Source organism: Pelophylax lessonae (genome assembly GCF_965119305.1).
Source record: "Pelophylax lessonae genome assembly, chromosome: 3".
In the NCBI taxonomy this organism is placed as follows: Eukaryota; Metazoa; Chordata; class Amphibia; order Anura; family Ranidae; genus Pelophylax; species Pelophylax lessonae.
The window spans coordinates 247,387,772-247,408,765 of NC_138770.1; the positions used below are offsets into that span (position 1 = coordinate 247,387,772).

The 20,994-nt window shown below is 43.6% G+C and overlaps 1 protein-coding gene across 1 annotated transcript in view; it reads right to left on the reverse strand.

Annotated features, from left to right (window-relative positions):
- Positions 1-20,994, reverse strand: part of LOC309550822 (uncharacterized protein) — a gene marked incomplete at both ends in the record, with an annotated part of 410,136 nt that overhangs the window by 110,177 nt on the left and 278,965 nt on the right. The window contains one exon of the mRNA XM_082251167.1: positions 10,104-10,309. Coding sequence (XP_082107293.1) covers positions 10,104-10,309 — 206 coding nt within the window. The remainder of the gene's footprint in view (positions 1-10,103; positions 10,310-20,994) is intronic.

The window sequence follows — 20,994 nt, forward strand, 5'->3', positions numbered from 1 at the left end:
TAGATAGATAGATAGATAGATAGATAGATAGATAGATAGATAGATAGATAGATAGATAGATAGATAGATAGATAGATAGATAGATAGATAGATAGATAGATAGATAGATAGATAGATAGATTTGGAATTACCAGAATTAAAATTCGAATTAATTAGAATGAATGCGTGCAAGCTGGAAGTATGTAGCTTACTCTGTGGCAGAGAGGGCTCCTGTAGAGACAGCTAAGTGCACCTCTAGCATGCCCAGTATGGTTTTTTCTTTAAAAGAAATGCTGATTGCGGTGAAGCCCTGAGATGTGGCAGCTAAGCAAAAACATTGGATGACAGTTGTTTAGTTGGAAACCTAATTCTACGAAATAATGCTGAGGTAAGCACTATCTGTATACCACTAGAATGTGCAATTGTGCATATTTGAAAACAATGAAAAATAGGACAAGGTCTACAGAACAGATGCTTTCTGTCTATCCTACAAATGTAACATTTTTCCCATGCCATGTTATTCTTTTGCTTGTTTCAAGCAGTATTAAACCCAAAAGGAACCAGTTCTTATATTAAGGTTTACCAATCCTTAGATGTGATGACTGGTGATCCAGCCAGAAAGTCTTTTGTTTTTCACAATCTCCAGCTCTCCAGCAGAATATATCAGTTTATACATGCAAAGCCTTTATCTCAATATAATAAAAAAAAAAACAGTTTGCTGTAACTGATTATAAAGTGTGAGCTTCAGTTTGGCTCAATTTGTTAGTATATCTAAATCTGCTAATACATTTAAACCCCCCCCCCGGAGACTGGCAATTCTGCTGTCTCCTATGTTCATTCCTACAGAGTTGTGTCTTAGGCCCCTTTCACACATGCTGTCCGTTTGTCCGTTTTTCATCCATCCGTTGACGGATGAAAAACGGACATCAATGCATCTCTATGTAAAAACGGATGACAACTGATGATCATCAGTTAACATCTGTTTTCATCCACTTCCGTCAATGTCCGTTTTTTTGAACGGATGAATGCCCTATTTTTCATCCGTCAAAAAAACGGATCGGACGAAAAACGGATGACAACGGATGAAAAACGGATGTCAACTGATGACAACGGATGACAACGGATGAAAAACTGATGTCAACTGATGACAACGGATGAAAAACGGACGACAACGGATGAAAAACGGATGAAAAACGGATAACAACTGACGAAAAACGGATGAAAAACTGATGACAACTGACGAAAAACGGATGAAAAACTGATGAAAACCGGATGAAAAACTGATACATTTGACGTGACTGAACTGATGAACTGAACGGACCGTATGTGTGAAAGGGGCCTTACTAATACAGGAGATTTGTTACTGGCCAGATCACCAGGTGGAAACAGAGGGAACAAAGCAAAAGAAAACAGATGCAGCCACCACATTTAATGAATGGTAAGATGCAATATACTACATTTTTGGTTTAGAGATTAATGCCTCTTTCAATTTTGTTCCAAAAACATACTAGTAGAATCATTTACTTGCGCTTAAACTGGCCGTACTCAATTGTCTGTATGTGGTAGTAAGTTCCGTGGGGACAGGAACTGATGTGAATCATCTGTGTACCTTATAAAGCACTGAATAGTTGCTGGCACTGTTTTTCATATTTAGAATAAATAAAGTTATTAAAGGAAAGATTTACCTTTTGAAAATGTTACGTGTTACACCCATATTTAGGGTGTAACGTGTTACCTGTTCAACCTTTCCCTGCTCTCCCCCTTAGCCCCCTACCCTGTGCCAAGGGGTGGGGGTTGCTCTCCCCCACAGCAGCAGCTTAAAATCAGCTTTGGGCTCACCCTGCAGGGATCTGTGAATGAATAAACTACAAGTTCCATCACATACAGACGGACAGATCTGTAGTAATAGCCTGTAAGTGTGCTAATCAGCGCTTGTAGTCCATTTACACTTCTTACAGCTCTGAAACTGACAGTGCATACAGACATACGGGCACGTTGCTGTAGGCAGTGTCTGGAGGAGCCTGACATTGCACCCCTGATCCATTGATCGCGGGTGCAATGCTCTGCAGGCTTCTGTGAAAAAATAATGAATGCAAAAAATGTTATCTGCAAAAATATGTGCATTTAATACATTTTTCATAAAGGTAAACTTAGCACTTAACCTTCTTAGCGGTATTCCCGAGCGTGGCTCGGGGTTAAATTTCAGAGCCAAAAGCGGTAACCCCGAGCCACACTCGAGGTACCGCCAGAAGCATCGCTGGATCCTGTAAAAGAGGTTTCTTACCTTGTCACCAGGATCCAGCGATGTGTCTCGGCGGTGTCTTGCGGCGGATCTTCCTCCCGATCCTCTCCGTGCCCCGGCTTCCGTCTCCTGCGACGTGACGTTGGCAGGGGGGTGGAACCGGCGGCAAATTCAAATGTAAAAACACATCAAACACACTGATACCATTCAAAATAAAATAAATTCACATTACATTGCCCCCCAGTGCCCTTTCTTGCAGTTTCACTGTACTTTTTATGTAAATATATATATATATAATTATACATATATATACGTATATATATGTATATATATATATATATATATATATATATATATATATATATATACACACATACATATATATATATATATATATATATATATATATATATATATATATACGTATATATATATATACATACGTAATTCTTGTGAATGAGCAGCCCAAACCAACTGTATACATTATATATATATATATATATATATATATATATATATATATATATATATATATGTATATATATACTGTATATATATATATATATATATATATATATATATATATATAATATATGTATACATACATATATATATATATATATATATATAATATATATAATAAATGTATACAGTTGGTTTGGGCTGCTCATTCACAAGAATTACATGCAAAATAATGGTACCGCTTTCAGCACCTAAAATCCAAAAGAATCATACCACCAGGGAGGTTAAAAAAAAATACAAAGTTTTTTTCAAACCCAGCATTCACATCTACTTAAGTTTGTTTGTTGAGGAAAGCTGAATAAAAATCATTAAAAAGGATCTTCAGCCTTTTTACAAAAAAGTCAGGGGCGTAACTACAGGGGTTGCAATCGCAACTGGGCCCCATGCTCCAGGGGGTCTTTGCGGCTCCCCTGTACACCTGGATATGAGGGGTGGTGGGGCAGCATGTAAAGAAATCACTGTTCTCCTTTTTCCTCCTGTAGCTGCAGGAGGAAAATGGAGGAGATTGGTTTCTTTGTATGCTGCCCCGCCTCTCCTTCTATCCAGTTCACTTGTGTTCTGCTGTCTCTTGGCCCCTGTGCGCTCCTCTGGCCCCTCCACTGTGCTCCCTCTCCTGCCGGCTGCTGCAGGGGATGTGTCACAATAGAGAACCAGGAAGGGGTCAGTAAATATGTAATTTACCAGCTCCTTCCTTTTCTGAATGGACAGAGTCATAGTCAGTGACATTGTAAAAAAATAAAGTAAAATGATAAAAAATAATACCAATAAAATACCAAAAAATTAAAACTACTGACTCGAGTGGGTGAACTTCCAGGATGGCAAAGGTCACACTTGCAACCAGGCCCTGGCATTCCACCACCGTGGGGAGGCCCCGAGATCAGTGGGAAGAGCCCCAGGCTTGAAGGGAAGGGCCCCGGCCAGGGATCCAGGGGGCCCTTCATGGTTTCTTGCAACGGGGCCCTGAAGGGTCTAGTTACGCCTCTGAAAAAAGTACTGTAGCTGCTGAGTTTTAATACAAGACATTGCCATCCTCACCCAGGCTAAATCTTCGCTGATCTTCAGGTCGGCTGCACTGTACTATGTGAATGCTCCCACAGCCTTATAGGATCTGTGATGTGTCCAAAGAAGTTGCAGGCAGGAGGGCAAAATTCCACTGGAATCGTCTAGGCTATCAGACTGGAAGTGGGAGCGGGTACCTACCACAACTAGGTACCCACCCCCCCCCAAAAAAAAATGCCTAGAGGTGTTAAAGGAGGGGTGACACAAAGCATAACTACCCCCTTAGAGTGAAGTTCTGCTGTAAGTATAAAGAGGAAAAATGCAAACAAATTGGGGTTGATTTACTAAAAAAGAGAGTGTAAAACCTGGTGCAGCTGTGCATGGTAGCCAATTAGTTTCCAGGTTTTATTGTCAAAGCTTAATTGAACTAGCTGAAGTTAGAAGCTGATTGGCTACCATGATTTTGTACTCTCCAGTTATAGTAAATCAACCCCATAGTCAGTGGCAGCTGGTGCTCAAAATTTTTTTTTGGGGGGGGGGGGCGCAAACAGAAAAATGTAATAGGCATTGCTTTGCGGCAAAAAATGCTGTAAAAAATTGCGTGACTTTGAGGTCACAAAAGTGTGAAAGGGGTCTTCAGTAATTAAGGTATAGCATGCCCCCTTTCAATGCACAGAGACCAGCATGCCCCCTTTCAATGCAGAGAGACCAGCGTGCCCCCTTTCAATGCACAGAGATCAGCCTTCCCCCTTTCAATGCACAGAGATCAGCGTGCCCCCTTTCAATGCAGAGAGACCAGCATGCCACCTTTCAATGCAGAGATGCCAGCGTGCCCCCTTTCAATGCAGAGATACCAGCGTGCCCCCTTCAATGCAGATATCATCGTGCCCCCTTTCAATGCACAGAGACCAGCGTACCCCCTTCAATGCAGAGATTATCGCGCCCCCTTTCAATGCAGAGATGTCAGCGTGTCCCCTTTCAATGCAGAGATGCCAGCGTGCCCCCTTTCAATGCAGAGGTGCCAGGGTGCCCCCTTTCAATGCAGAGGTGCCAGGGTGCCCCCTTTCAATGCAGAGATACCAGCGTGCCCCCTTTCAATGCAGAGATGCCAGCATACCCTCTTTCAATGCAGAGATACCAGCGTGCCCCCTTTCAATGCAGAGATGCCAGTGTGCCCCCTTTCAATGCAGAGATACCAGCGTGCCCCCTTTCAATGCAGAATGACCAGCGTGTCCCCTTTCAATGCAGAGATACCAGCATGCCCCCTTTCAATGCAGAGATGCCAGCGTGCCCCCTTTCAATGCAGAGATGCCAACATGCCCCCTTTCAATGCAGAGATCATTGTGCCCCCTTTCAATGCAGAGTGACCAGCTTAAGCGTGCCACCTGTGAGACCAGTGCACTTACCTCAGGCAGCAGCGGCTTCTCCTCAGTCCCCCGGCGTCTCCTCGAGTACTCAGTCCTCCCGCCTCCTCCTCTGCCAATGGCATTGGGTTTGCCTTTCCGCCAATCAAGAAACAGGAGGACCCACTTCCTGATTGGCCAGGAGGAGGATCCGTGTGACAATAGCGAATTTTTATTCGCTATTGTCACACAATGGGTGAACTCGGGGTGCACTGCTCTGCGCCCTGGGTCCTCCCTTTGCTGAAGCCTATTAGAGCCTCTGGCTTTAATTAGGTGATTAAAAAAAAAAGCCCCATTGAACTTCATGCGTCCGGCACCCCACATGTAGATTAGGGGGCCAGACGCATGGATAGGGGGGGTGGTGCCCCTGCGCCACCAACGCACCGGCCGCCACTGCCCATAGTGATGTTATATTTAAATAGTCTTACTTCCAAATACAGAAAAGTGGGAATAACTTATGTAGCTTAACCCAATATTTTTTTTTCCATTATGTTACTTTTCATAAGGTAACTGAACAGGCTCATATCACCTTCCTATTTGGAATTTACAGGTTAAACAATGCATGTATGAATTTTAACTGCTGCTGAGGATCTTCATGTATGTAAACAAAAAATCTTATGTGGGACTTATATATACAGTAACTTTAATTATCTGTTGTTGTTATTAATATTTTAGTAGTAGTATTATTTTTTTTTCTTATACTTATGTCTTATATTCCTAACTTATTTTACCTAGTTAGTGAGGTTGAAAAATATTAACAGTACATTGTATACCCCTGTATGTAGTGGTCTTTAAGGTGCCTATCTAATAGTTTTTTGAAACTATCGATGCTTCCTGCTGATACTACTGCTTGTGGAAGAGAATTCCACATCCTTACTGCTCTGACAGTAAAGAACCCTTTACACAGTTTAAGGTTAAACTGCTTCTCTTCTAATTTTATTGAGTGGCCATGTGTCTTATTGAATTCCCTTTTGCTGAAAAGTTTGTTCCCTATGCTAGGGTCACCAGTACGGTGTTTGTACATTGATATCATATCCCCTCTCAATCGTCTCTTCTCCATAGAGAAAAAGTTTAATGCTTGTAGTCTTTCCTCATAGCTGATGTACTCCATTCCCCTAATTATCTTTGTTGCCCTTCTCTGGACTCTCTACAGTTCCAGGACATCCTTTCTGAGGACCATTGCCCAGAACTGGACGGCATACTCCAGATGTGGCCAGACTAGAGTCTTGTAGAGTGGGAGAATAATCCTTTTATCTCTGGAGTGAATCCCCTTTTTTATACATGCCAGTATTCTATTGGCTTTGCTTGCATCAGCTCGGCATTGCAAGCCACTGCTAAGCTTGTTGTCTACGAGGACCCCCAGGTCCATTTCCATCTTAAATTCACCCAGAGGTTCTCCCCCTAGCGAGTAGCTTGCGTTCGTATTTCTGACACCCAAGTGCATTACCTTACATTTTTCAACATTAAACCTCATTTGCCATGTAGTTGCCCAGCCCATTATTTTTTCAGGTCTGCTTGTAAGGTTTCCACGTCTTGTATAGAAGATATTACCCTGCTTAGCTTAGTATCGTCCGCAAATACTTAGAATTTGCTGGCTAACTCATCCTCTAGGTCATTTATGTCATATATACAATTTATGTATTAAGCTTTTGTAATGTAGTTTCTCTGAAATAATGATGATCACGCTTTACATTTTTACTAAGAAAATTTACAAGCTGAAGAATGCCCAAAAGAAAACTGATAAGGAGACACAAAAAGACACTGACCGAAAATTATTTTTAACCACTTTAGTTTTTTTAATACGTGCCTGGGAAAAATAGAATAGAATTTGGTTTACAAAAATGAACATAAAGACATACTAAAATGGTAAATAATTCTGCTTAGGTAGCCACAACATCAAGTCACTAGTTGTATTAAAGAGTTAAGTAACAGCAATCCTGTAAAAGAACACAGAACTAGCAAGAAGCTCCCTGAAAAGATTACAGATACAGAAATTGATGTTATATAAATCCCCTCCTCCCAGTGTGATCGGAATCACTATGCGTGCTTCATGTTTTCCATCAAACATCTAGGTTTTCAGAATATCTGAGTTGCATTCAAGAGAACACTAAAGTTGTCAGTCACAAAAACTTCTGAAGCTTGAGAACTTTCCATTGAAGATATTTTTTTCTTTATAACATTTTCATTTTCTTTCTCTTGAAGTTTATGTCGGTTTGGGCCATTTAGGACAACTTTACTGGGTGGCATGGCCATAAAATAGAGAACAAAGGGAAGCGTAATGACAAACTTTCATGTCTCTCGTTCATCTGGAAGAGTATGGTTTGGGTTCCCGCTTGGAAAACGTCCATCTCCCTTGAAAAACCCCCTCTAAAACATGGTCATGCTCTTAAAAGGCTTCCAATATTAAAGTAGCTTCATCACGTTGATTGCTAGTTGGTTAGAAAAGTAATCACGTAGTTCGCTGTCTACATCTGCTATTGATGATATAGATTGCTTACGTATGCACTAAAATCAGATGACATAGTTTGTCTGAAAGCCGATTAAGTTATGGAAGCTACATTAAAAAAGTTCTTATTTTATTTCTTTGTTGCTAAAAAATAGTAAAAACACATGTCATCTTAAAGGAGATACACATTTGACATTTGTCAAGTGTCAATTAAAGACACATGTCAAATTATGAAATATGAGTGGCTATCAATTTGGCCTGTCTTAATTTTGGCTGCATGTTGCATGAGATAAGAGTTTAAGAACACGCACATGACTATGAATAAAAGTCCTCTTCTCCTTATGTTACTTTTATAATTTATATTTACCTGTCACATAGTTTCACTAATACGTTTTGACGTGTAAGGAAGGTCATTGGATAAATGTTGTAGGTTTAGAAGCTCTGCCAAGTTTTTAATGTTGTCTATGTTCCTGCTAGGAATATTCAACCATTTTATTAATCATGGTGACCATTGCTTTGAGTACAGAAAGTGATGAAAAATTCACATTTTTTTTGAGTTGTGCTGTTACAGGAGCAGACGCTCAGGAGAAAATCTTCCAATATGGAAACCTGTTATGGCCACAACTGTCTAAGGGGGATGTCCTCTTGCCAGAACTGTCTAAGGGGGATGTCCTCTTGCCAGAACTTTCTAAGGGGGATGTCCTCTGGCCAGAACTGTCTAAGGGGGATGTCCTCTGGCCAGAACTGTCTAAGGGGGATGTCCTCTTGCTTTGGATACAAGAGAAATGGCCGCACATCAAGCGATGGCTCACGATGAAAAGCTTTATTGAACAAGGATGCAAGGTACAGCAAAATGGATGGTAGACATGTTTCACGCGACTCACAGTGTGCTTGTTAGTGAACAGTTAGTGAACAAGCTTGCTGTGAGTCCTGTGAAACATGTCCACCATCCATTTTGCTGTACCTTGCATCCTTGTTCAATAAAGCCTTTCATCGTGAGCCATCACTTGGTGTGCGGCCATTTCTCTTGTATCCTGTTTGTGGCAGCGATCCGAGGTCCTGCACCCATGGCTGGCTGTGAAGTTCCAACTGCCTTACTGGTGTACATCTCTTTCTCTGCCTCTTGCTTTGGAGACATCTCCTTTTATGTTTTGCTATATCTGTTGGACAGGAAGTGAATGGAGAATCTTCCTGATGGGATGAAAAAAAAAAATCTAACCTTCCCCACTCTATCCAAAACTAAAATAATATAATAATACATTTCTATGAATGCCCTTTTCTCGAATTTTGCATTTTAATCTTACAGTCCATGTGAAGACTCTTATTTTTTGGAGTCAGAATAATAAGCATGCATGGGTTAGGGTTTGAACACTGCTTTTTGAATATGTGATAAATATTGCCAATTACTGTTCTTTCAGGTCTGTAATGTTGTCATAAATGGATGGAGAAAAAGGATTTCAATTTATATATACAGTAAAACCTTGGTTTGAGAGTAACTTGGTTTGAGAGCGCTTTGCAAGACAAGCAAATTTTTAAAATAAATTTTGACTTGATATACAAGCGATGTCTTGATATACAAGTAGCGTCATGTATAAAAAAGAAGAGAGGCGCCTCTAAAGTGTAGCAATATGGTTACATTTAATGAAGGTTCAATATTTAGCAACTCACATGGTTGATGATTAAAAAAGGCACATCTACGTATGCAGGCATCTGGGGTAAAGCTGTCCACATAGACCATCCTCTGCACAGCCATCTTCATCATCCCTTCCACGCTGCACTCCACGAGTGATTCAAAGCCTCACTTTCAGATCACTCTACTGCAGGCTATTCTTCCCGGTCAGGATTGCAGACTGACAGTGGTGAGAGCCGGTGGTTCCGAAGACGGTCTATGTGGACAGCTTTACCCCCGGATGCCTGCATACTTAGGTGTGCCTATTTTAATCATCAACCATGTGAGTTGCTAAATGTTGAACCTTCATTAAATGTAACCATATTGCTACACTTAGAGGTGCCTCTCATCTCTTATATTCTGTAGCTCTGCTAGATTTTTTCTTCTAATCCCCTTGGGAAGGCTGCATATTGTGGATGGACATTTTATGGTTACACAACCAATCACATTGCTATAATCTTTGTATATAGACTATAAACCGAAGGACTTGTGGAACGAATCACCTGAGTTTCCATTATTTCTTATGGGGAAATTCGCTTTGATATAAGAGTGCTTTGGATTACAAGCATGTTTCCAGAATGAATTATGCTCGCAATCCAAGGTTTTACTGTATTTTAAATAGACCTTCTTATGCAAGCCAGGTGTCCTGCATTGGGGGCTTGTATATCATATAGTTCAACCAATAGTTTTTTTTTTTTTTTAATCATTGTGCTCAATTGTTGATTAACTTTAAGGTTTTTTTCACAGTATATGTTCTATAATAAAATAAACCTTAAATGTTAACAAAATGTGAATGACACTAAACTAATAACTCATCAGCATTGCTTGTGGTTTTTGCCGTACCTTGATCGCGTTGGCCTGCCAAAATGGACAGTGTAAGTAGTAACCTGTGGTTTCCGATCGATGGAGGGGTCACTCAAGGATGACTCAGACACAGTGGCCATCAGATAGCTGTGTGATTGTGCTCGTCTGCAGAATAGCTCTCCCTCTCTCCCAGCTTTTGATGCCTTTGGGCTGTAGAGTGAGGACTGACCTGACAGCTGCTCATCCTGTGGGAGTCATAGAAGAAACACATGAATCTCTCTAGCCCTATGCTTTTACAACATTTTATCTGAAAGATGAACAATAAAAGTTATATATTTCTGGTATTACAGTGGGAAAAATATACTTTAAGATAGCAAAGCAAAAAATGTCCACCCCACAGGCTATAGGAAAAGCCAAATATTGCCAAAGGCTAACTCATTGAGGTACCCGCACAAACAATAAAGTCATGTTATTCTAAACACAAACTTATAGCATCTGTTTTACATGAGGATTGTATTCAGATGGCAATCCAGATATCTCAGTGTAAAGATCAGGTTTTTTTTTTTTTTTGCTGTCCACATCAATTGCATTAAAACCAGCCTTACATTTACAGGCTATTATTTTGAAAGAACAAAACAAAAGCAAAACAAAATCTATTTTAGAAATTTCTAGCAAAGAATGTCATCTAAACAGTTACACAAAACACATGCAAGGAAAAAAAAATCTTAGAAACAGCACTGATAAAAAGAGATGAACAAAAAAAAAGAAAGAAAGAAAACAATACAGTCTGATGTAAATTACAGCTAAAAAAAATAATGTTTTCAAAGTTTGGGAAATGGTTGAAAATTATAAATGACCTTTTAAATTCAGCCAATTAACACAGAAAAGCCAGCATATGAATCATGCGTTGAAAAAAGAGTTGTAACTTCTATTTGAAGGCTCACCAATAACAATAAACATTGCTTTGTAAAAAAAAAAAATGTTATTCTAGGCAAATGGTGATAATTCATCTTCTGTAAGAAAATCTGAGCTAATTGAAACAAACTTTGTAGCCTCTATTAATGCCATTTGTATATATGCCACTAGTTATAAAATGACGTTGAAAGCCGACGCTGTTCTCAACAACACCACAGTTTCCCAGTTTTATGTACTTTTTAATTTCCTCTGTGGAAAATCTGTTCTTCATAAAAAGGACTGCTAAAGAAAATGTGGAAAAAGTTGATTCATTCCATATTTACATTCCTGCTAGTACCTGGAAATGAACCAGTTAGAGCTGAGAGCTAGACCAGGAATGGTATCAGAGCTCATCTTCCTATAGGCAATGCTGACCAGACAGGAACACTAGATATCTGAGGAAGTTACCTGCACGTATACTAGATCAATTCTAATTTAGCTTTCAGATCTGAACACCTATTATTTATTTATTACAGGTACTTATATAGTGTCATCAATTTATGCAGCGCTTCACATATTTATTATACATTAACATCAGTCCCTGCTCTCAAGAAGCTTACAATCTAAGGTCCCTAACAGTGGCGGCCCATGCATAGGGGGCGCCAGAGCGCCACCCCCCCCCCCCCCCTAAAAAAAGAAAAGAAAAAAAAATGACAAAAAGAACAAATAAAGTTTTGAAGAAAAAAAATCGTGTTCGCAGGCCTATGCACTGGGCCTGGTGGCTATGGGGGGGGGGGGGGGTGGGGTTTACAACCCAGAAGAGGAGCCGATTGGCTGCCTTCTGGGGGCGTAACCTGGGCGCAGGAAAAAGCGCTGAGCCACGCCCACCTTCGTGATATCCTGGCTGTGATTGGTCCAGTCTCCAGCTCCAGCTGACTCGCAATGGGGGCGGTGCCGGTGCGTGCGTCAGTCACGCACCGTCACCGCCCGATCTCCTTCCCGCCGCCCGGACCGGAAGACAGAAGACAAGAGGAGGACGTCCACGGCGCTGCTCGTCTCGGTTCCCGGAATCCCGCCGTCGTCAGAAGGTAAGTGATTGAAGCCGACCTGTGCCCTCACCTGTGCCATGCCTGTACCATCACCTGTGCCATGCCTATGCCATCACCTGTGCCATCACCTGTGCCATGCCTATGCCATCACCTGTGCCATCACCTGTGCCATGCCTATGCCATCACCTGTGCCATGCCTATGCCATCACCTGTGCCAACACCTGTGCCATGCCTATGCCATCACCTGTGCCATGCCTATGCCATCACATGTGCCATCACCTGTGCCATGTCTATGCCATCACCTGTGCCATGCCTATGCCATCACCTGTGCCATCACCTGTGCCATGCCTATGCCATCACCTGTGCCATGTCTATGCCATCACCTGTGCCTTCACCTGTGCCATGCCTATGCCATCACCTGTGCCATGCCTATGCCATCACCTGTGCCATCACCTGTGCCATACCTATGCCATCACCTGTACCATGCCTATGCCATCACATGTGCCATCACCTGTGCCATGCCTATGCCATCACCTGTGCCATACCTATGCCATCACCTGTGCCATGCCTATGCCATCACCTGTGCCATGCCTATGCCATCACCTGTGCCATGCCTATGCCATCACCTGTGCCATCACCTGTGCCATGCCTATGCCATCACCTGTGCCATGCCTATGCCATCACCTGTGCCATGCCTATGTCATCACCTGTGCCATCACCTGTGCCATGCCTATGCCATCACCTGTGCCATGCCTATGCCATCACCTGTGCCATCACCTGTGCCATGCCTATGCCATCACCTGTGCCATCACCTGTGCCATGCCTATACCATCACCTGTGCCATGCCTGTACCATGACCTCAAAGTCATGCAATTTTTTTACCGCGTTTTTGCCGCGAAGCAATACCTATTACATTTTTCTTTTTGCGCCCCCCCCCCCCCCCAAAATTTTGAGCACCAGCCACCACTGGTCCCTAACTCACATATACACATACTAGGGTCAATTTAGACAGGATCCAATTAGCCTAGCAGCATGTTGTCGGAGGAAACTAGAGTACCTGGAGGAAATCTGCACAGGGAGAGCAAGCAAGCTCCAATCAGGTAGTGTCATGGTTGGGATTTGAACCTATGACCCTATGACTCTGGTGCTGCTAGGCAGAGGTGGGGGACTTGAGTCACATGACTTGACTTAAATCTGACTTAAGTCACCAGTTTGAGCACTTGAGCCTTGCTTGACTAAAATTAATAAAAGACTTGACTTGACTTTGACTTGGTATTCATGACTTGAGACTTGACTTTGACTTGAGACATATGACTCGAAATGACTTTATTTTTTTAAGTTAATAAATATTTGCATTTTCTCAAGATGTGTTAAAGCAAAATAATGTGCCTGTTATGTTTCTGACACCACAGTCCCTTAAAATACCTCAGTGTGTTCTGATTTTTAGGACACTGGCTGTTGAACAATGGAAATACTTAACATGTTTTTAGTGACTGCGGTGTTGAAACATGACGGGACGAAGGATTTTAAGCTGTTTGGGCATTCAAAGTGTTTGTTTGTTTGTTGAAAATAAAACAAAACCTTTCCTGTCCACTGACTTTTAACTGATTTATAGGTGAAAATTGGGGTAGATCAGTATTTTGACTTGATTTGTTACTTGACCAAAATAAATGACTTGACTTGACTTGCTTGACTTCTAGCAGGGACTCGACTTGACTTGCTTGCTTTTCGCCACAGTAACTTGGGACTTTCTTGAGACTTGAAGGTTAAGACTCGAGACTTACTCCCATGTCTGCTGCTAGGCATAATGGCTAGCCACTTGTTGCCTGCACAATGGCTAAGTGGTTAGCACCACTACCTGGCAGCACTAGGGTTGTTGGTTCAAATCCCAGTCATGGAACACTTCAACCTAGAGGTAGCATATACATGTGCATCAACACCAGGGGAAAAAAATAAATAAATAATGCCACAGCTATCTTTCCAGATATTTATGTTAAAATTATTTTTCAAACTGTGGTATATGTTCCCATCATCCATTTAACACCAGCTATAATTTTAAAGGAAATATTCATCTTTGTTACAAAAAAATGATAATTCTCTACCTCCAAAATAAATTTGCATTTATTTATTTTTTTTACTAGGAGCCTGCAAAGCATTGCACCCCAGCAAATTGCGAATGCAATGCAGGACTCTTGCAGACTGTCAGTACAAGCTGTGTGCTCCTACTTCATATGAGTTGGCAGTTACACAATGACAAGTAGAAACAAACTACCTAGAGCGCTTAACAACACCCTGGTAGTTCATTAAGAACTACTATCTGATAGCCGAAAAGGCTGTCGGTACTTGCAGTTCTCCCATTCGCAGAACTTTGTGAATGTATGAAATGGCTGTGTGAGCGGAGCCCCACACGGCCACTTTTTTAAAACAATTGTGACAGCTAGTTTGGGGAGAAGATCCATGGCCTGCTGTCACTAGAGGCAGCGGGTCAGGGAGAGGCTGCAGTAGTGGGAACATGTTAAATGTTCCACCCTAAAAACAAGCAGAACATGTAACATGTTCCCAAATAGATATCTTGTTGCAGTAGCTTTCAGCAAACCATGTTACATTTATTTGTGATGACATCCCAACACACCTTGTTAAGGAACATTTGCTGTTAACAGGGATTTCCTGTTAGCCAGCTGGCTCAGAGATCTGTGCATGCGCATATATCTGCTTGTGGCCTTGAACATAGTGAAATCTAGGCATGTGTGTGCGGGCAGGAATGCACGCAGATGTGTGCATGCCGAGAATCAATTTTGTGGTCAGACCACCTGTTTAAAGGATGCTCCAACTTGGGCCTCATGCACATTGGACGTTATCAAAATGCCAGTAGAAAGGTGTAGCTGTAGAAGGAGTTTTTCAGCTTTTTTGTAGTAGCGTTTTTTTAGCTTTTTTCAGCTGTAGCGTTTTTTAGCTTTTTTTTTGCAAACCTATACTCCCACAAAAGCTTCTGGGTTTTTTCCAGCCAGAAAACGCCCCTGCCAAGAACTGCTGATAACAGCCTATGTGTGCACGAACACATAGAAAAACATGCTGGGGAGTTTACTGGCTGCAGAAAAAATGCCTGATGCCAAAAACAGCAGCTTTGAAAACGTCCAGTGTGCATGAGACCTTATTGTCAGTGTTGACTGGTCTTCATCGTGTTTCTACCTTCTTGACCTCCTGGCCTGATTTTAGATCCTGCTCCGTATTATCAGCCAACCAGTTTTAGACTATGACTTTGTCCCCATAGCTTGATTTAGCTTTTGATTTTGTACTGCATTGCCTGCTCATTACTGACCACGACTTGTGATTTCACTACTGCTTCACATCATTGCCAAATGCCTGATTGCACCACGTCCAGATTCAGCTGCTGACTTGTATAGTCCTGCTACCTGCCTGAATCTTCAGACAAGCCAGATTCCCCCCTTATCTTCTGCTAGTTCTGCTAATTCTTCACCTGACACTCTTGCCCACATGTTGTCCTGGATCTTCCTGGTTAGCATCTCCAGTTTGGAGTTCTGTGTACTACATTTTCCAGCACTTGTGTTCCTCCTGTCCCTTTGTACCCTCTAACTCACTTTCAGAGGCCCAAAAGAGTAACATTCAAGGCATGCCATGCTCTCAACTGAACAGTCAAGCCATCAAATGGTTAGTGTAATAGCTAATCGCATGTGCAGCACCATGGCAACTGCTGATCAAGTAGAAGCTAAGATAGCCGCTTACTTGGCTGTAAAAGAATAGGAGGGTTTATTTCCACTTTAAGCTGGTCTGCGGGCTGAACAAAATAAAACTAAAAAATAGCTCCATTCACATTAAAGTGCACAGATGCGCAAATCTCCCACTCAAAGTGATCGTAAAGTCACATTTTTTTTTTTTTTTAACCACTTAAGCCCCGGAGGATTTGGCTGCTAAACGACCAGGGGGTATTTTGCGATTCGGCACTGCGTGACTTTAACACACAATTGCGCGGTCGTGCGACTCTGTACCTAAACGAATTTGGCGTCCTTTTTTTCCCATAAACAGAGCTTTCTTTTGGCGGTATTTGATCACCTGTGCGATTTTTTGATCACGCGCTATAAACAAAAAAAGAGCGTCAATTTTGCAAAAATAGCAATATTTTTCCCTTTTTTTTATATGAAATTCCCCCAAAAAAAATGTAAAAATCAAAATTTTTTAACATTTTCGGCCAATTTGTTCTATGCTACCTATGTTTGGTAAAAAAAATCGCAAAAAGTGTATTTTGATTGGTTTGCGCAAAAGTTATTGCGTTTACTGACTAAGGGAAAGATTTTTGTCATTTTTGTTGTTTTTTTTTTTAACGCGTAATGGCGGCGATCTGCGATTTTTTTTGCGGTACTGCGACATTGGGGCGGACAGATCGGACCCTTGACTGACATTTTTGACACTTTTGGGGTTACCAGTGACATTTCTACAGTAATCAGTGCTATATATATGCACTGTTACTGTAAAAATACACTGGTAGTGAAGGGGTTAACTTTATTTGAGAGGGAGGGGCTGTGTGTGTCCCTAGGGGCGTGATTCTTACTGTGATTGGCTGTGGCTTCAGCTGTATGCAGAGTGATCAATGGATCTACATAGTAGATCCATATGATCAGCTCTCATACAGAGGGGAGAATGACAGGCAGCTTGTTTACACAAGCTGCCTGACTTTCTCCCTCTCCCCCGCCGATCGCAGAGTGGCCGGCGGACATCGGGTCCGCCGGTCACACGCGCGGGGGGGTCCGTGACCACGCGGGAGCGGGAGCGCGCCTCCGGCGGCGCGCGCTCGCTCCCTAGACCCTCACAAGCTAGTGACGTAGCCCTACGTCACTTTGCCTGTGAGGGGCTGACCGCCGACGTAGATCGGCGTGCGGCGGTCGGCAAGTGGTTATATAACAAATATGCTATCCTTACCTCCTCTGTGCAGTTGGTTTTGTATAGAGCAGCCCAGATCCTTCTCTTCTCGGGTCCCTCGTTCCTGCTCCAAGCCCCTCCTTCCTATCGAGTGCCCCCAGAGCAAGCAACTTGCTATGGGGGCACCTGAGCTGAGCTGCAGCTCCGTGTGTCCTTTCAGACATGGAGCAGCTGTTCGGCCCGGCCCCATCTCTCTCCTGATTGGCTCACTGACTTTGATTGACAGCCGCGGGAGCCAATGGCTGTATCTCAGCTAATCAGGAGGGAGAGTCCCAGGGCGGCCAAGGGACATCGCTGTACAGAGAGGGGGCAAAGGTATGTATTAGGGGGTGCTGGGGAGACTGCTACACACAGAAGGTTTTCTTTATCCTAATGCATAGAATTCATTAAGATAAAAACCTTTCTGACTTTAAAACTCCTTTAAGCTATTGTATATGTATGCTGTACATGTATGCAGGCACTAATTGGCTCAAAATTTTCCACCCAGTTATTTTCATTTTTCAGTTGCATGATATTGGATATAAATGGTGCCAACAGGGCTACCTACTGATTGAATTTCCTATGGTTCATAAGGAATAATGAGCAGCTTTACAATAGATGCTGCTCCTAGATGTTCTAAAGTTTTAATTTGCAGCTGAAAAAACTGGCCCTTATATACTGATTTGGGGTGGTATTTTTCCCTGTGGACCCCCACTGGAGTCAATCTTTTTTGGAGGCTACAGACCAATGTGTGAATGCTATATAGAACAAAAAGTGTGTCTGGACAGCCATGCAAATATTTATTGAAAAGAGGATAAAGCACCACAGCATACAGAGATATGGATCAAAGACAACTGACGCGTTTCGCACTACAAACAGTGCTTAATCATAGCTATTGCTATTAAATATAGCATATAATGTGTGAATGCTGTCTACGCAGACACATACAAGTGACCTAATTAACAGTGGTTCCCTTTTTTTTTTATAATACTTGTAATGGGTAAAAAAAACAACTTCAATTTGCTGATGTGACAGTGCTTGTCAGGGACTCAGACGCCGCTGGGCAGCCTACGATCCATCTAGGCGAGTGCGCATGCGTGTGCGTCATGTCGCACATCGTACCAACCCAGCCTCCTCTTAAGGATCGCTCACCCTCTCATCCAGTGCTGGATTATCGTCAGCTTCCTGTTTCCTGTTTCCTGCTTCCTGCTTCCTGTTTCCTGTTGTGACCCCGGCCTGCTCCACGGACTTGTCTCTGCCTGTTTGCTTGTGTACCAACCCCGGCTTTCTCCACGGACTTGTCTCTGCCTGATAACCTGTGTACCGACCCCGGCTTGCTCTACGGATCTGCTTCTGCCTGCTAACTTGTGTACTGACCCCGGCATGCTGTTACTTGGACTGACCACACGTGTATGACCCCCGGCCTGGCATTTACCACTGCACTGCTTGCTTTCACTGGAGCTTCTCAGAAGGGACCCGGATATCCCTCTCAGCCATCCACCTGCACCACCACAAGCATCCAGTGCTACTTGGGTCGCGTCACCTCCTGTCTCACTTCCAGGGGTGATTCGCACCGAGCTGCAAGGGAAGCCCTCTCAGCACATCGGCCTCCACCCAGTGATCTGACAGTATAATCCAGCCATGTCAGAGGCCGACAGAGGCGCTTCCCAGCTCGAGGCACTGTGTCAGCAAGTTTCCAGTCTGACCCAAGCAGTTCAAAGACTGCAGGATGGCTACTTCCAGCTGGAGGGTCGAGTATTAAATCTTGCAGGCTCACCACCTCCTGCTAACCCCAATCAACCTCCTGCCAGCTCGGTGCCTGTCTCTCCTCCGCAAGGACCAGTCACGGCTACCACACCTGAACCCAGGGTCCCCACTCCTGAACGCTTTCGTGGGGAGCGAAGAAAATTCAGGTCTTTTAAAAACGCCTGTCTTCTGTACTTGGCACTTCAACCTAGAACCTTCTCTTCCGAGACGGTCAAAGTGGGGTTTATAATCTCTCTGCTGGCTGAAGAGCCCCAGACCTGGGCTCATAACCTCCTGGAGCAAAAGAGTCCAGCCCTGAATTCCGTGACCTCTTTCTTTGAGGCCATGGCCCAACTATATGAGGATCCGCAACGTACAGTCACGGCCGAATCCGCTCTGCACGCCCTACAGCAGAATAAACGTCCTGTGGAGGATTACACCGTTGACTTCCGCCGATGGGCCGCGGACACGGACTGGAATGAGGCAGCCCTTAAGTACCAGTACCGACATGGACTGTCTGAAGCCCTTAAGGACGAACTAGCTCGGGTAGAGGCCCCCGCATCTCTGGAAGACCTGATCTCGCTAGCGATTCAGCTGGACAGGCGCTTGCGGGAGAGACGCTCGGAGCGTCTTCAAGGGGCTCGGCCCACCTGGGTAATGCCCAAGGTTCCACTTGCTGCCTCACCGCATCCTGAGCCTTTTTCCACCACGGGACCTGAGGGGGAGCCTATGCAAATAGGGCTGATCCGTTCCTCTTTGACCCCTGAAGAGAGGCAACGTCGACGCCAGGCCAATCTCTGCCTTTACTGTGGGGAATCCGGCCACTTCTTGCGCAGCTGCCCAGTAAGGCCCAGTAAGTGCTACACCCGACCTCTGCTGAATTGTCAAATTGCCAAACCATCCCCTGCTCATCTGGTTCTCCCTGTCTCTTTACAGGTAGCAGAAGAGAAGATTCCGCTCCTGGCAATCATTGACTCTGGGGCAAGCAGCTGCTTCTTGGACCACTCACTAGCCAAGAGATTGGGTGTCCCTCTGCAAGCCAAGAAGCAACAACTCCATATCCTGTTAGCGGATGGCACCCTGCCCAGTTCTGGACCAGTCAGTGAAGAGACACACCCTATCTTCACCACAACAGACTCCCATCACCAAGAGTTCCTTTGCTTCGATGTCCTGTCCTCACCTATGTTTCCTATCATCTTAGGACTTCCTTGGCTTCAGGCCCATAATCCGCAAATTGATTGGGTTAATAAAAAGGTCGCCTTTACCTCTAACTATTGTCTGAATCATTGCCTTCCTTCAGGATCCAATATCCCTGCTGCCTGCCTGGCCGTCGGTCCAGTATCGGATCTTCCCGAAAACGTCCCCACAGTCTATGGGGAATTCACAGACGTTTTCGACAAGAAAAAGGCCGAAGCTCTTCCTCCGCACAGACCCTACGACTGTCCTATCGAGCTTCTTCCAGGTGCAGAGATTCCTTTCGGGAGGATATTCCCTCTGTCAGAAAAAGAATTGGAGACCCTCCGAGTCTATGTTAATGAAAACCTGGAAAAAGGTTTTATTCGCCCCTCTTCTTCACCAGCAGGAGCGGGCATATTCTTTGTGGAAAAGAAGGACGGTACCCTCAGACCCTGTGTGGACTACAGGGAACTTAATAAGATCACTATTAAAAATCGGTACCCTCTACCCCTTATTCCAGAACTGTTCCAACGCTTCCGCTCAGCCCGGGTCTTCACAAAATTGGATCTCCGCGGAGCTTACAACCTGGTCCGCATCCGGAAGGGGGATGAATGGAAAACGGCCTTTAGAACTCGTTTTGGCCATTTCGAGTACTTGGTCATGCCCTTCGGGCTATGTAATGCTCCGGCCACCTTCCAACATCTGGTCAACGATATCTTCCGGGAATTTCTGGATAACTTTCTCATCGTCTACCTGGACGATATACTCATCTTTTCTCCCAACCTCGAGCTCCACCGGGTCCATGTTAAGAGAGTACTGTCTACCCTAAGGGAACATGGTCTTTATGTAAAGGCAGAAAAGTGTGAGTTCGAAAAGAGCTCCATCCAATTCCTGTGGCTTATTATTTCCACCAACGGCATTTCCATGGACCCACAAAAGGTGAAGTCCATCCTGGAATGGCCAGCCCCCACCGATAAGAAGGGGGTCCAACGATTCGTGGGGTTTGCCAACTTCTATAGAAGATTTATAAAAGGATTCTCCACAATTATTTCACCTATTACCCAGCTGACTCGTCAACAGGTGCGTTTCCATTGGTCGCAAGATGCTCAAATGGCTTTCGACAAGTTAAAAACCTTGTTTATCTCGGCACC